The sequence below is a fragment of the Anastrepha ludens genome, chromosome 2 (assembly GCF_028408465.1).
Source record: "Anastrepha ludens isolate Willacy chromosome 2, idAnaLude1.1, whole genome shotgun sequence".
Classification (NCBI taxonomy): Eukaryota; Metazoa; Arthropoda; class Insecta; order Diptera; family Tephritidae; genus Anastrepha; species Anastrepha ludens.
In genome coordinates, this window is record NC_071498.1 from 103,891,938 (window position 1) to 103,908,971 (window position 17,034).

At 37.0% G+C, this 17,034-nt stretch overlaps 1 protein-coding gene across 1 annotated transcript; it reads left to right on the plus strand.

Moving 5' to 3' along the window:
* The first annotated feature begins 314 nt into the window (after positions 1-314).
* Positions 315-16,832, plus strand: LOC128854982 (caspase-3-like). Its single transcript, XM_054089515.1, has 4 exons — positions 315-796; positions 15,747-15,922; positions 15,993-16,155; positions 16,216-16,832. Exons 1-4 carry the CDS (start codon positions 454-456, stop codon positions 16,482-16,484), a joined length of 951 nt encoding a protein of 316 aa, XP_053945490.1. The 5' UTR covers positions 315-453; the 3' UTR covers positions 16,485-16,832.
* Positions 16,833-17,034: the final 202 nt, after the last annotated feature.

The following is a 17,034-nucleotide window of genomic DNA, read 5'->3' on the forward strand; positions in this document are numbered from 1 at the left end:
ATTAATTGAAACTTAACTCCACTAATATGCCCGTTTCTGAATCAGCATATCACCGCCACTGTATTACCATTTAATAATATTCATACAATATTTGGCTTCCCTGCTTTAACAACCAATCGTCCCCCCTAGGTTTCCACAGAGACTATTGGTTTACTTAGCCAATGCGCACAAGTACTTACACACACATACATATAGTTTCTGAAAAAGAGAAGTAACATGAGCTGATGTTTTTTTGATAAGATAAAAATTACCTTCTAATGCTCGTATTCATTCATTCACTTAACTGTTCACTTAGATTCCAGCCAAGTGTGGAAAATCAGTTTGTGAGCAGACGTCGTGGTCGTCACTAGGGGATCGGTGTTAATTAGTGGTACAAATAGTTCAATAAACAACTTCAAAATAGGTAACTGTAATCCATATAGAAATAATCGCAAAACTGACAACGACGACGACATGTCGGATGAAGCAGATTTTGAACTTTTCTCTGGCAAAAAATCCAAAGCGAAACATGACAAAGCTGACGCTGCAAAGAACGCGGGGCAAACCCATGACATCATCACACCAACAAATCAAGTAATTGTTTCACGTTCTACTGAGGAGGAGTACTACCCAAATAATAACCCAAATGTGGGTATTGCCGTTATACTGAATCACAAATACGTCAAGGGTCAGAAAGATCGTATGGGTACGGAGAAGGATCGTGATACGATCGCGCAAACATTAAAGTTATATGGCTTCGATGTGCGTGTATTTAATGATCTCACATTCGAGGAGGTGGACGGACAGCTAAGGGCAAGTAAGTATGCATTTGTTTTTGTATAACGGAAAATACAAAATTTGCAATTTGGAGCGAGGTTCGATGTAAGCACGCACAGGTACATATTTGAATGTGTATGTTTATATGAGTATAGGTACGTGTATACAAGCGATTTGATAGAAAAGTACAAATAAATTCATATCTTTAATCGAGAATGGCTTTATTGCTTTTCAAAATATTGTCTATGAAAATCAATACAGTTTTGCATGCGCTTGAATAAAGTTTCGAAGCAATCGACATGAGCCTTCTTTTGTGCGATTATCAAATTATCCGGTATGTGATGTAAAGGAATCTTTTTCACAGCCAAATGTTTATGGACTATTGAACGTGCATTAGGGTGGGTAAATTTGTATGGAAATATTTTTCTTGACTTTGTTTCTAGCAGATTCAGATTCTACACCAAAATGCTCTAAGTTAATAGCTCTAAAGTCAATTTCGAGCCCCCTAACTTTTAAATGAAGCTGTCTTTAATTAATACAAAATTTGTGAGGAAGTTATGGCGTTGAAAATAGAAAGTAAAAAAAGTACAACTGTTGAAAGTAAAAGGGATCTAAAATAACTCTAAATACGTTGGAAATTGCAAAAAAAAAATTATGATTGAAAGAACATTTACAAGCATATTTTTAAAATATTACAAAATTTAATTATTTTTGTTTTGTTTTGCAAGCTTTAGTTTGATTTATAGATAAAAAATAATTCCATACAGCCACTTTTTCTATTAAAAAATAAATAAATAATTGGCGCGTACACTTCTGTTTTTTATGGTTTTTTTTATGAGGAATTTTTTCATGGTAGAAATACAATCGGAGGCTTGCCATTGTCTGCCGATATTAGAGCGAGCGATATTAGAAAAAACTTTTTCTTCATTTTGGACTTTTTCCGAGACTCGAACCTGTGCACCTTTGGTTGGTAGTCACGCTCCAATTCATTCGGCAACGGCAGCCGCTCAATTTTGCTAATCTATATATATAAACATGAAGCCGAAAAGAAGTGTGCATTTGTCCGGGATAATCTCAGCAACGCGTTTAAGGAAAACAATGAAAGTTTCACACATTGTTGGTGTTGCTTTGGCAAAGGTTTCTGTGAAGTTTGGTTGAAATCCGATAACGCGTGTATGTGCGGTGCGTCGGTTAAGTGAGTGTTTTTGCTATTTGCCGCACGTATTTTTGTACCGCACATAGGTATCATTCATTAGAATTGAATACATTGTGGTCGTGTGTGTCTGGGCCGATTAATAGGAAATTTGGTATATATATATATATTTTTCCACGGTGAAGGTTAGTATAATATGCTTATATTCCACTCGCCACCAGGTGGCGCTGCCGAAGGCCAAAACGAGGACCCGGGTAACCCTAGTAAGTGTTTTTACATTGTGGGTATCAAATCAAAGCTACTGATGAGTGCTTTAATACAGAGTATTTTTTAGATCTCTGACTGATTATGGTCTCGAGATATAGCCGAAAAGGTGGACCAAGGTACCCTTGGATGTGTTTGTACAATATGGGTATCAGATGGAAGCTGATGATGAAAGCTTTTAAATGAAGTAATTTTTACTGCCCGTTTCCGGGATAAAGAAAGGAGATGGAGCTGGAGATGGAAGAGGAAAAGGAATAGCTACAGGAAGAGGAAGACCACTTATTATTAAAAATTAAAAAAAAAATTAAAAAAAAATTTTAAAATGTTACATATACGCTTATTATATAAACGTTAATCTGAAGTCAGTTATAGTGAAAAATTCATTGTATCATTGGTGATCGTTTCCTTAATTTTTTGCAGAAAGGTTATCCTAATATGAGATATTACCTATATCATTCATATATTTACGTATTGCCTGTGTACTCACAAATATACGGTTGAAGCAAATATATGTCAGTTTTTTTACTTCGCCTGGAAAAGTTTATATAATATAAATTTAAGAAGAGTAAATAGAACTTATTTTATATCAGACTTCACGCAAAAAAGTCATTTGCACCTGAACACATAGCTGGGTTAAAGCTGGGGGAATAGAACAGTTTCCTTCTCCGCTTTTTCGCACACGTAATTGTATGGATGAGTGCACGATGGCACATAAAAAGTCACTGGAAGCACTTGATAGGACATTACGAGATTTACGTAGTAAAAATGAAATGTTTGGTCGTGCCTTAGTGCTGCTGGCAGGTGATTTTAGACAAACACTGCCTGTTATTCCTCGAGCAACTGTAGCAGATGAATTGGTTGCATGTTTGAAATCATCATATTTGTGGAGACATGTTCAAACACTCAAACTAACTACAAATGTACGTGTTCTAATGCAAAATGATCCATCAGCTGCAGAATTTTCACAGCAATTATTGGATATTGGAAATGGCAAAGTTCCTGTCGATAATTTAACAGGCTTAATAACTTTACAACCAAACTTTTGTTAAATAAGTCAAACGAAAAAACAGTTAATTCAAAGTATTTTCCCAAATTTGCCTCAAAATTACAAAAATCATGATTGGATTAGTGAACGAGCCATCATGGCTGGCAAAAATAAAGATGTGAATGAAATGAATGCGGCTATTTTGTCTAACATACCAAGTCCAGAAGAAACATATCGATCCGTTGACACCGTTACAAATCAAGATGATATTGTAAATTATCCCACTGAATTTTTGAATTCCTTTGATTTACCTATATTACCGCCACACATGCTAAACTTGAAAATAGGAGCATCGATTATTATGTTGAGAAACATAAATCAACCACGACTATGTAATGGCACTCGATTAACAGTTAAGAGATTGATGAATAACGTCATTGAAGCAACAATTTTGAATGGAAAATACTCTCGTGAAGACGTTTTAATACCGCGAATACCAATGATACCATCGGATATGCCGTTTGAATTCAAACGTCTTCAATTGCCTGTTCGCCTTGCATTCGCGATTACTATTAATAAGTCACAAGGCCAAACTTTATCAATTTGTGGTATTGATTTAGAATACCCATGTTTTTCTCATGGCCAACTTTATGTTTCATGCTCAAGAGTTGGTAAAACGAAGAATATTGTATACCAAAGAGCATTACAATAAAAAAACTTCTTTCATTATTTTTCATGCGCGAAAGTTTTTATAAAAACACACACAGTATTTTTCGGCTTAATTTAATTAATTAATCTAGATTTTTTTAAAGACGACCAGCGGAACGGGCGGGTTTTCGCTAGTAGAATATAAAAAAGTTACAAACATTTTGTCAACAAAGTACCGCGAATTGACAAAATAATTCTTTAATCATCAAAATTTATTTTGACGCCTTCGAAATAGGATCCATGTACAGTGCGTTACCATGGGTTTTCTTTCCACAAATTGGGGTCGTTTCCTACGCAAATTTCTCTCTCAAACGTCGCATAACTTCCAAATAGTATTCTTTATTTACCGTAAAACCATTTGAAACGAATTCCGAGTGCACAACACCATGATATTCAAAGAAAACTAGTAGCGTGTGTTTCACTTTTGTCTGATTTTGAAGTGGTTTTTGGGGTTTTGGCTATGTGGATGAGCCATTCAGTAGTCTGTTGACTGGTTTGCATATCAAATTCATATACCCCCGTCTCATCACCTCTTATGATGGGCTGGATAAACGCTGAGTCCGAATTCACTTGCTCAAGCATGCCTTCAGCCACCTTCTTCCGATGAATTTTTTGAAAGAAATTCAACTCTCTTGGAACGAGTCGAGCAGCTACGCGTTTCATGCCCAATTGATGGTGTAAAATGTTGCGAATTGATTCGTAAGACAAGCTAACGTCACAAACTACCTCCCTCAACTGAAATTATGGTTATCCAGCACCATTTCCTTGACTTTGTCGCCGTTATCACACGTTGAAGACGTTGATGGGCTACCAGATCAGGGCAAATCCTCCGCGACTTCTCGGCCCACTGTAAAAGTTGTATACCCATCGTAGATCCGTGTTTTTGATAAAGCACACTCGTCATAGGCTTTCTGCAACATTTTCAGCGATTCGGCATACGAGATCCCATTCAGAACACAAAATTTAAGACAAATTCTTTGTTCGACGTTTTTACCCATAGTGAAAATCGCAGAACACAGCTGCGGTTGACTGATATAATTAAATGCCAAAAACCAGCTAATTGACAGATCACGCTTAAACTCTGCGACACTATAGAGCAGTGGTCGCCAACCTTTTCAATGTGTTGAGCTACTTTCAAGATTTTGAAATAGGCAGCGAGCTACTTGCACAAGCCAACATGAATTAAATAATACACAGTTATATTCGACATACAATACATGTATTTATTTTACTAATATACGTTCTATATATAATAAACTTATGACTTATAGGGCTTATACTTATGCATAACTACATCCATGTTCACACCTATCAATCGTAACAAAATTTTTTGCAGTCATAATGGCAAATCACGAGCGACTTAAAAAAACAACAAAACAGTAATAGTACATTATTATATAAATAAAATATGGGCAGATAAAAAGAGCATATTTAATGAGAAGGTTGACATTCTCACTCATCGATAATTTTTTTAATATTTGCAGTATAATTAGATACAGTCATTCGAATACAGTTATCCAAATGTATATCTGTAAGCCGATTGCGGTATTTATTTTTAATTAATTTCATATTGGAAAAAGAAGATTCACACAAATAAGTTGAACTGAATAACGCTTTCACTTTCAACGCAACACGACATAAAACTGAATACTTATCTTTACTTACTAAAGTCCATATACATTTTGTATTTGAACCTAAAGATTTTAAAGTCAAGTCAGTTTGAAAAGCAATCAGTTTCATTTCTGTCACAGCAATGTCTTCGCCAAAGTTGTTCATAACACAAGTTGTAAACTGCAATGCTTAGTATCGCGGTTTTTTAGGTTTTGTTCCCAAAATTCAAGTTTTGTAATAAATGCATTTATATCAGAAATCATTTCCGCTAATTCTTTATCCCTGCCTTGAAGCTGCAAGTTAAGCTCATTTAATTTCTCTGTAATGTCCACAAGAAAACCAAAATCTCTGAGCCAAGTCGAATTTTCCAGTTCAGGAATCGGTTCATCGCGTTCTTTGAAAAATTGGAGTATAGCAGGCAGGACATCATTGAAACGTTTGAGCACTCGTCCTCTGCTTAACCATCGCACTTCAGAGTGAAGAAGTAGCTCTCCGTATTGACAGTCAATTTCATCAGCCAAGGTTTTGAATAATCTTCTTTGTAACGCTTGAGCTCTAATCTTGTTCACAATTTTACCACCAGTTTCATAGTTCAAGTTTAGAAAATTTCCACATAATGCTTGCTGATGTATAATACAGTGGTAACTAAGAAATCGTGGAAAACTTTCATCCTTATGACATAGCGCCACGAGCCCCTTGTCACAACCCACCATAGCTGGAGCACCGTCACTTGTCAGGCCTACCATTTTTGATATTGGAATTTTCTCAGAAGAGATGAGATTTTTTAAATGAGAAAACAGCTTTAGCCCAGTAGTATGTCCTTTGAATGGAATAAACTTCAAAAGATCTTCTTTAATTGTAAAATCACTAAAAGCCATCCTGACAAATATGGCCATCTGTGAGGTGTCAACTACATCTATTGATTCATCCAGTTGCAGTGAAAAATAAATACAGTTATCTAAGTCACTTCTTAACTGTAAAAAAATATCATTGCTCAATACTTCTACTCGCCTCATCACTGTATTAGCAGAAAGTTGCATAGATTTTATAGCAGACACTATTTCGTCTTTATTTCTAAAGTTGGCGAATAAAGAATTTGCAGCTTCCAAAAATACTTGTTTTATGATTTCCCCGTCTTCATAAGGTTTTTTCGTTTGTGCAATTATCTGGGAAACACAATAAGATGCTTCAGTTGCAGCCTTATTTTTGTCGATTGTTTTCAAAAATATTGACTGTTGTCCAATTACCTGGATTTTTAAATGTTTCAGTTTTTCTTTTCTGGTGGCAGATTTTAACGGGAATGCCTTCTCAAAATTCGAATGTACAGTTTTATGATGCCTCTCAATATTTCCTTTTTTAGGAACTGACACAGATATATTACATAACAAACAAACACTTTTGCCTTTAACTTCTGTGAAGAAGTATTGTTCTTCCCATTCCGAATGAAAATGGTATGTCTTCGCCTTCTTACTACTGCTAGCCATAATGTTTTGAACTCTAACCCAACCGCTGCACGCAGAACGTTGATAATGCCGTTCAGTATTAAACTGAGCGCAATGTCGACGTGCATTGCGTATATATAAAGCCAAAAAATTCTCGAACACGCTAATCGGTTCCAGCCGATCCTAGAACGGAGCCGCGACTTCGCGACGTGTTTGTCGGCGCGAAATCGCTTACCGCAGAGTTGCCGCTGTTTATCTATTTATTATGAAAATTTCTGAAATTTTCTAATACTGGTATGATTTTCAGACTTTTGGATTTTTTGCAACGTGAGCAGCGCGAGCTACCAGAATTGAATTTGCGAGCTACCGGTAGCTCGCGATCGACGGGTTGGCGACCACTGCTATAGAGGACAGTTGTACCAACATTCCAGCAAAAAAAAATGAAGGCATATATGCAACGTGCGCTTTTTAAATGAACAATACCCGATATTTTTTTGACAGAATGTATAACTTGTTTTGTTGCACCATCATTTTAGGTTATTTAAATAAAAACTAGATACCCTAGATGCTAGAAAATAAGTTCTTCGTACCGAAAAGTCAGAATTAAATATAAAGGTACTCTTTCTTATATCATCTTATTATGATTGACCATTTTCATTCCATTTATCGCCAAATTCGTGATTTTTTGGTGGAAATAATCGTCTGAATGAACCAACTATTTAAATGTTGGCGAAAAAATTTCAAGAAACTGGTTCTGTTGGATTCTGCTGAGGAAGAAGGACTGGCACCAAAAAAATCGATATCTCAACTCTTTGACAATTTTTACTTGTAGACGTGCTCATGGCGGACATTTGAATGATTTAGTTTTCCACATATAAGTGATAGGAGCCGTATTTTGAACAATTGTATTATAGAGAAACCTTAAAGAATCTGAATTTTTAGATATTTTGTTTTAGGGAGGTGTTATCCGGATTTTTTTTTATAATAAAAAAATGAGAATCGATATTTAAATTTGTTAAGCTTCTTTTACATACTAAAATGAAAAACAGATCTTTTTTTTAATTTTAATAATTTAAAAAATGGCGCTGAAATTGACCCTCCGGAAAAATTGGACCTGGACGGTGTTGTCCATTTTGGCTCTTCCATTTATCTGAAACACAAAAACCAAAAAACTTATTGATCAATATGACTGTAGCTACATATGTACCGCTACTAGAATAAAAAAAATGACAATCTAAAAATCGGTGTTTCCTTCAGTTTTTTAATACAAAAATTCAAAATAATTGAAATAATAACATGATTCTAGTAAGTTATTTCTATAGTCTAATTAATTCTATTGAAATAATAATAGGATTTTTGATGTTTTGAACAACAAAATTTCAGATGATTCGGTTGAATAGCTTTTTTTTTGACAATATCAGGCCAAAAAAGGTGTTCGAGAGAAATGAGTTTAAAGTTAATGGGCTGTAGAAGCTATGATATTGGGAGCTTCCGCATGAAAATTTCACAGTATATTCTTAAGATACTATACTTTCGAAATATCGCAAAAAACAAAAAACTCGATTTTTTGAAATTTCCATATCACCGGGTCGCCTCAAAATAACATCCTAAGTAGCATACATCGAAATCAGCTTTAGAATTATGCTCAAGCGAACTTTTTTCTTCAGTTTTAATGTAAAGGGTCCGCCATATAACTTTGCGGAATTAAAAATGCTATAAAAAAGAAACTACTCAAAACTGTTTGTTTTTTATGTTGAAGTACAATCCTTCCGGTTAATGATGGAACACAACTTCATTCATGTGGCTGCCTCGGCTAGCCATGCACCATCCCATACGATCGGTCCAATTTTCCAACACATTTTTGATTGTATGCGGCTGTATTTCAGCTATGACATCGCGTATGTCTTCAGTGCATCAATTGTTGCTGGTTTGTTGGCATAACGCTGGTCTTTGACGGCGATAATAATCCAACGGCGTCAAATCGCAGCTCCGAGGCGGCCAAAAGATATCAGAATTTCGGCTGATAATGCGATCTTCGAAGACAGTGTGCAAAAGATTGATCGTAGCATTCGCTGTGTGGCAAGAATGTTCGTACACATTCTGCCACATTACCATGATTTTCAAAGTAATGTCGCAATATTTCCCAGCGTTCTTTGAGCGTATACACAACCATTTTCGTTCAGCGGAAGAATAAAACTAATTTTCTGTCAAATCAGATGACAGCTAAGTGTTACCATTCTTCAAATAATACCTAGTTCAAATCCATAACGGTAGATGGCGGGCCCTGCATAATCCGAATCTGACAGGTACAATGTCGAAAAAAATTGGCTCGCACTAATGTGTATACATACGAATATGAAGGAAAGGTAAAACGAGTTTATCGACACACTGTTGTTGGTTTAATGCACTTCGAATGCGATATATTTCAGTTCATTTTTAACTAATTTAATATTTCAGATTCCTGTAAAAAACACAAATAATACTCGTAGTTCGTAATATAATAAAAAATTATGCACTGTTTGGAAACGAATGCATGTGAGTGAAACTTTGAAAATCGTACCTATACAAACGCGCATGTATGTATTGTATGTAAACCTATACTAGTGCATTTGATCGCATGCAATTACCTATAACTCTTTTGAATACTAAGTATGGGCATATGAATAATTCTGTTTCTATAGTTATCTACATGTGAATGATTAACTGTAAATCCATACATGTGTGCATATGCATTCGTACATACGTAATAAATGCGTGCCTGCAAAAATTCTAATATAATATTTCCGCACAGTTGTTATCGCCTTGGAGCAACAAAAAGAAATCCATATACACACATACATGACATATGCACTTTATACATATAAGCAAGGTCATAAAAAATGCAGTAGCCTTTTGAGCTTTGATGCTCTAATGAAACGATTTTAGATATTTCTTCGACATTAAAATATCGATTACTTATCGAAAAAAAACTTTTTGTGTTTTGTAGCCATATTTGAATATTTTTTAATATATAATTTCTAGGCTTGCTTAGTGAACTTATTTTAAAAAGAAATATCGTTTAAGGATTTTAAGGACTTGGCTTTATAGCATCAAAAACTCGGACATAGGAAAAATAAGAAACAGAAATACCAACATAAAACTAGTAGTTTGATCTACATCGACAGCCCCGAATGAGAACCGGTAGTAATTAGTATATAACATATATTATATTTGGGAAACCTACAGATCAAATGCTCACATAGATCTTTGCGTAAGCGAGCTAACTAATCTACAGCGAAGTAAACGTCTCTTATTCATTGAAAACCCAAGTAAACTAAAGGCAATAAGAGCCAAGATAGTGGAATCAAGAACTGCAGTTATTGGGTCAATCTCGGGCATGCTAATAATCAAGGAATTCATATAGTGGATTAAGTGACTGCGTGTGGCTACGAAATAAATTATAAGGCAGCATTTTATAATCACAGTTTTGCGCTGAATATTAACGAATATGGTACAGCCACAACAAATGGAAAGTGGACTAAATGCAATGACATTGACTCTTCAATGACCCTAAGCCCAAGGTTAGAAATGGAAAGGCAAACAATCTGTTAAGATTGTACACAGCACTGGATGCAGATTAAGGAGGCAAAGGACTAAGATTGGACATAGCAAAGCTGGGATGAAAGTATTTCAAAGAGGTGCTTTTCAAAAAGAAAATAAAGCAGAAAATTCTAATGTAAGCTTCAGAAACTCTTGAAAACTTTGTACAGTTCATTTTAAAAATGAAAGTCATACCACTTTGAGCAAAAAGTTCGCGGAATATATTCAGAAAATTCAAAACACAAGTTTATTTCTCAAAAGTGAGTTTTATCGCCTCAAAGTACTCCCCATCAACGGCAATGCACTTATCCCTGCGTTTGATCCAGCTCTCCTCTTTATTTCTGGAAGTCTATTTTCGGTGTAGCCATCAGAGCCATCTTCGATTTTTCAATTACTTTCTTTCGGCTGTTAAAACGCCGAAGTGGTTCCCCGTAGTGGTTTTTTGACTCGATCAACCAGGAAAAAGTTATAGGGAGCCATATCAGATGAATACGATTACTGTTGGTACTGTTGGATGGTATTCGTTTCGATCTTAGTCACAATTTCACGAATAATAATGGCACTGGGCGACGGTACGCTATCGTAGTGAAAAATTCATGAGTTATTTTCCTTCAAATCATTTCTTGTCTGACGAATTGCATCTCGTAACTGTGTCATAGTGCCCAAATAATAGTCCTTATTAACTGTCTGACCTTCTGTCAAAAATGCGTGGTGTACAATACCTTTGAAATCCATAAAAACCGTGAACATCGCTTCATTTTTTGACTGAAAGATATGTGGTGTTTTGGTTTCGGTTCAATCGGAGCTTTTCATTCACTCGTCTGATGTCTGGATTGCGTGTCGTACTCAATGTTCAAGTCTTCTGCCAGCTGTCTAATGATCACTTTCTGCTATTGATCAACTTTTCTTGCAGTTTATTGACGTTTATCAGTTTCCGATGTCGACGGCCTGTCACTACGTTCGGCATCTTTCATGGACTCTGAACTCATAATCTCTTATGAAGATTTCATCCCACTCGTAAATGGCTGTTTTCTTTAGAGTATCATTACCGTCTACCTATCACCGATCATTACCCTCGGCAGGCAATGGTAAACCTCCGAGTGTATTTCTGCCATGAAAAAACTCTTCATTAAAATATCTGCCGTTCAAGTCGGCTTAAAACTGTAGGTCCCTCTATTTGTGGAACAACATCAAGACGCACGCCTCAAATAGGAGGAGGAGCTCGGCCAAACACCCAAAAAGGGCCAATTATATACATATACATATATATATCATTACCGATTACCTCAATATGGCGTAACTTTTACAAAAAAACATGTTTGATTAGTTGATGGAGAAGTTTGAACAATCTTCCAAATTTAAGTGAATTTTTATTGTCAAAATGGCAAAAATATACATTTAATAGAGGAAATGAACAAAAAAAGTGTTAAATGTAAAATTCAACTTCCTGTTAAATTTTGAATCAAGAAACTTAATTCCCAGAAGATATATAAAAGCTAAAGGATGATTTTTTAAGAGCTATAGGAAAGTTAAAAAAAAAAACACACGTAAAGTTCAAAAAAATGCATGAAATTTTTATTTAAATCAATAGTACAGGCCATATAATTTAATGTTTGAAGATTATTTTATAAAAATGTTGACCGCGACTGCGCTTCAAATCGTCCATCCACTTAGTCCAATTTTGACATACTCTTTCCAATGCTTCGGCCAGTATCTCACATATAAATGCTTTAATTTTGTCTTCCAATGCGTTAATTGAAGCAGGCTTTTCTGAATAGACATGAGTTTTAACATAGCCCCACAAAAAATAATCTAAAGGCGTTATATCGCACGATCTGGGTGGCCAATTGACAGGTCCCGAACGTTAAATAAAATGTTCACCGAACTCGCCTCTCAACAAGTCCATTGTTACGCGTGCTGTGTGGCATGTAGCACCGTCTTGCTGAAACCACATGTCGTGCAAGAAAAGCTCTTGCATTTTGGGCAAAAAAAGTTGGATATCATTTCACGGTAGCACTCACCATTCACAGTTACGTTACGATTCGCAGCATCTTTGAAGAAGTACGGTCCAATGATACCTCCAGCCAAAAAACCGCACCAAACTGTGACCTTTTCTGGATACATTGGTAGCTCTTGCAATTCTTCTGGCTGATCTTCACTCCAAAATGGACAATTCTACTTATTTACGTACCCATTGATCCAAAAATGAGCTTCGATATTTTTCGATAAAAAAGTAGATCTTAAACTTTCTTAACAGAACACGCACTTTTATAATAAAATTCAATGATTTGCAAGCGTTGTTCGTTTGTAAGACGATTCATGGTTAAATTATAGACCGAACTGAAGATGTTTGACAGTGAAAGAAAACACGAAAAGTGCGTCAGCTGTTTAAACCAACTGTATAAATATGTAGATAATAGCTAAGAAATCACCCATTTATAACTACATATATAAATAAATAAAAAATTACAAATTACGACTTAAAAGCTATGCAGAGTTTTATTAAGTCTCATTATTGCAATAATAATTCACGACTTAAGGTAATGTAAGCAAGCTTTTGATAAATTTGGTCTTACTTAATAAGTCTGCCGCCAGTGTCATGTCAAATATTTCATTTGAGATTCATTAGAAAATTCGCAGCTTACATCACAAAAAAAAATTGCTTTAAGGTAATAAATTTAATTAATTATTATTTTTATACTAATTCAAGGTTAAATACTTATAAAATTTTGGTTTGCAAAAATTATTCTCAAATTCAAGCCGGATTTTTACAAAAATATAAAATAAAAAATATTTTAAGTCTATCAATCAAATTTGATTCTCATTTGACAGTATCCTCTACACTAAGATAATCTTCTCTTCTTCTTAATTGGCGCGATAACCGCTTACGCGATTTTGGCCGAGATTAACAAAGCGCGCCAGTCGTTTCTTTCTCGTGCTAACCGGCGCCAATTGGACACTCCAAGTGAAGCCAAGTCCCTCTCCACCTGATCTTTCCAACGCAGAGGAGGCCGCCCTCTTCCTCTGCTACCACCAGCTGGTACCGCATCGAATACTTTCAAAGCCGGAGCGTTTGTATCCATTCGGACGACATGACCCAGCCAACGAAGCCGCTGGATCTTTATTCGCTGCGCTATGTCTATGTCGTCGTAAAGCTCATACAGCTCATCGTTCCATCGTCTACGATATTCGCCGTTGCCAACGTGCAAAGGTCCAAAAATCTTACGCAGAATCTTTCTCTCGAACACTCCAAGCGTCGCTTCATCGGATGTTGTCATCGTCCAAGCTTCTGCGCCATACGTTAGGACGGGCATGATGAGAGTCTTGTAGAGTGTTAGTTTTGTTCGACGAGAGAGGACTTTACTGCTCAATTGCCTACTTAGTCCAAAGTAGCACTTGTTGGCAAGAGAGATTCTACGTTGGATTTCAAGGCTGACATTGTTATCGGTGTTAATGCTGGTTCCTAAATACACGAAGTCTTTTACAACCTCAAAATTATAACTGTCAACAGTGACGTGGGTGCCGATACGCGAGTGCGCCGACTGTTTGTTTGAAGACAGGAGGTACTTCGTTTTGTCCTCGTTCACCACCAAACCCATTCGCTTTGCCTCTTTATCCAGTTTGGAGAAGGCAGAACTAACAGCGCGGTTGTTAAGGCCGATGATGTCAATATCATCGGCGTACGCCAGCAATTGTACGCTCTTATAAAAAATTGTGCCTGAGCGATTAAGTTCTGCGGCTCGTACGATGCTCTCCAACATCAGGTTAAAGAAGTCACACGACAGCGAGTCACCCTGTCTGAAACCTCGTTTGGTATCAAACGGCTCGGAGAGGTCCTTCCCAATTCTGACGGCGCTGCTGGTGTTGAGCAACGTCATCTTACATAGCCGTATTAGTTTTGCGGGGATACCAAATTCAGACATCGCGGCATACAGGTAACTCCTTTCCGTACTGTCGAATGCAGCTTTGAAGTCGACGAAAAGATGGTGTGTGTCGATTCTCCTTTCATGGGTATTTTCCAAGATTTGGCGTATTGTGAATATTTGGTCTATGGTAGACTTTCCAGGTCTGAAGCCACACTGATAAGGTCCAATCAGTTGGTTGACGGTGGGCTTCAGCCTTTCACACAATACGCTCGCTAGAACCTTATAGGCGATATTTAGAAGACTAATCCCGCGGTAATTGGCACAAATTGCAGGATCGCCCTTCTTATGGATTGGGCAGAGCACACTTAAATTCCAATCGGCAGGCATGCTTTCATCCGACCATATTCTGCATAGGAGCTGATGCATGCACCTTACCAGCTCCTCGCCGCCATGTTTGAATAGCTCAGCCGGCAGTCCGTCGGCGCCCGCGGCTTTGTTGTTCTTTAGCCGTGATATTGCTATTCTCACCTCGTCATGGTCGGGTAACGGAACGACAATTCCGTCGTCAACGATTGGGGTATCGGGATCTTCACATTCTCTATGACATGCGCAGCTGTCACCATTTAACAGGTTCGAGAAGTGTTCCCTCCATAATTTAAGATTGCTCTGTACGTCAGTCACCAGATCACCGTCTTTGTTCTTACAGGACAACGCCCCGGTCTTAAAACCTTCTGTAAGCCGCCGAACTTTCTGGTAAAATTTTCGGGCGTTGTTCCTATTGGCCAGCATCTCAAGCTCCTCGCACTCACGTATTTCGGCCTCTCGTTTCTTCTGTCGGATAATACGTCTCTCTTCCTTTTTCAGCTCTCTGTAGCGATCCCACATGGCTCGCGTTGCGCCCGATCGCAGCGTGGCTCTATAGGCGGCATCCTTTCTTTCTGCGGCAGCATGACATTCCTCGTCGTACCAATTGTTTTTTCGGGCTCGCCGGAATCCGATTTCTTCTTCGGCGGCGGTACGTAGGGAACGAGAAATGTTGCTCCATTGCTCGCGCATGCCGGTTTGTTGGGCAGTGCTCTCCGAGAGCAGGAGTGAGAGTCGAGTGGCGAATCTTCTGGCTGTCTGTCGTGATTGCAGCTTTTCGATGTCGAACATTCCACTAAGATAATCTACTAACAATAAAATTGGGCAGTTATTCAATTAGTATGGGTAATTAGTATATCATCCCGTAAATTTTTGCCTTGATAAATCGTTGATAATTTTTTGTAATGCTTACTTTTCCTAATAGTTTCTTATGGAAGTTGTTGCACTTAATCCATCATCCTTCCAAATTTCAATTCAATTTTACTTTACTAACGATTTTTTTAATTTTTTATTTTTAGTCGCCAAAGACGATCACACCAACAATGATTGTTTTGTATTGGTTGTTATGTCACATGGCGCCGAAGGGCGAGTATTCGCCAGCGATATGAGTTATCCGGTGGAGCGCCTCTGGCAACCATTCTTGGGCGAAAATTGCAAGAGCTTGATTAATAAGCCAAAAATTTTCTTTGTGCAAGTAAGGTGTAGAATTAATTTCCAAAATCCGCCATAGCTAAGACGTCTCATTTCTTCTTTTTGGTGTTTAGGCGTGTCGCGGTGAGCGACTAGACAAACCTGTCGTCTTTAGTGAATTCGCTGTGATGACGCGACAAATTGGAGGACCTAGCCTACCCGAAGAAAAACCGCCTGTGATAACCTATGCTATACCAAATACAGCCGATCTAGTAGTAATGTATTCGACATTTGAAAGTAAGTCCACAGAGGGAAACTATAGAGACATTTTTGTAATGTTTTAAAATTCTTTTTTAGAGTATTATTCATTTCGTAACGTCGAGAATGGTTCTTGGTTCATACAGAGCCTATGTAAAGTCTTAACAGCGAGCGCCCAGAAGTCAAATGCAAGCACTGAAGGTGTTGATTTCCTACGCCTATTGACCGCAGTCAATCGCAAAGTGGCTTATGAATATCAGTCATTCGCCAAAGTTGAGGCATTGAATCAATTAAAGGAGATGCCAAACTTTCTATCAACACTCACGAAAACCTTTTATATCAAAGTGAAGTGTCGCCACACCAAGTGAATCATTAAAAAATAAAGCCGTTGCAGAGCAACTAACAGCACATAATTTTTGCGCGTATCAGACATATACGCATATGCATACATATACATTTTAACAATTTTATGTAACAAATGACAACAAATATAATACAAGGTGGCGCAAAATTAATCACCCTAGCGGCGTCATATGTCAAACCTCTTTGACACGTGTGAACTAGACAGCTGCAGTATACAAATAAAGATTTCCATCATGTTTTTTATTTAGTAAAAAAAGTTATTTAAAAATAAAATTGAAAAACAAAGTTGATTAATTTTGCACCACCCTATACTAATTGCAAACAAGAAATCGTTTTTATCATACACCAATATACGCATACATTCAAACATATAACACAAAAATATTCAGTGATTGTGTATTGAATCGCTAATCGCCTTGCTCGTCTTATCAGTAGTGAGGTATGTATTAATGTTCCCCAAGCAATGACAAAATCAGTAAACAAATTTTATTTCTTTGTAATTTCACAAGTTATTAGGTGACATATTTAGGTGCAATTATTTCATGATGTCTTATT

Excerpts from the sequence above, each read along its gene's own strand:
- LOC128854982 (XM_054089515.1), top strand. The coding sequence starts at position 454 with ATGTCGGATGAAGCAGATTTTGAACTTTTCTCTGGCAAAAAATCCAAA. Across the intron at positions 797-15,746 it reads GGACGGACAGCTAAGGGCAA|TCGCCAAAGACGATCACACC; the intron begins GTAAGTATGCAT and ends TTTTATTTTTAG. Across the intron at positions 15,923-15,992 it reads CAAAAATTTTCTTTGTGCAA|GCGTGTCGCGGTGAGCGACT; the intron begins GTAAGGTGTAGA and ends TTTGGTGTTTAG.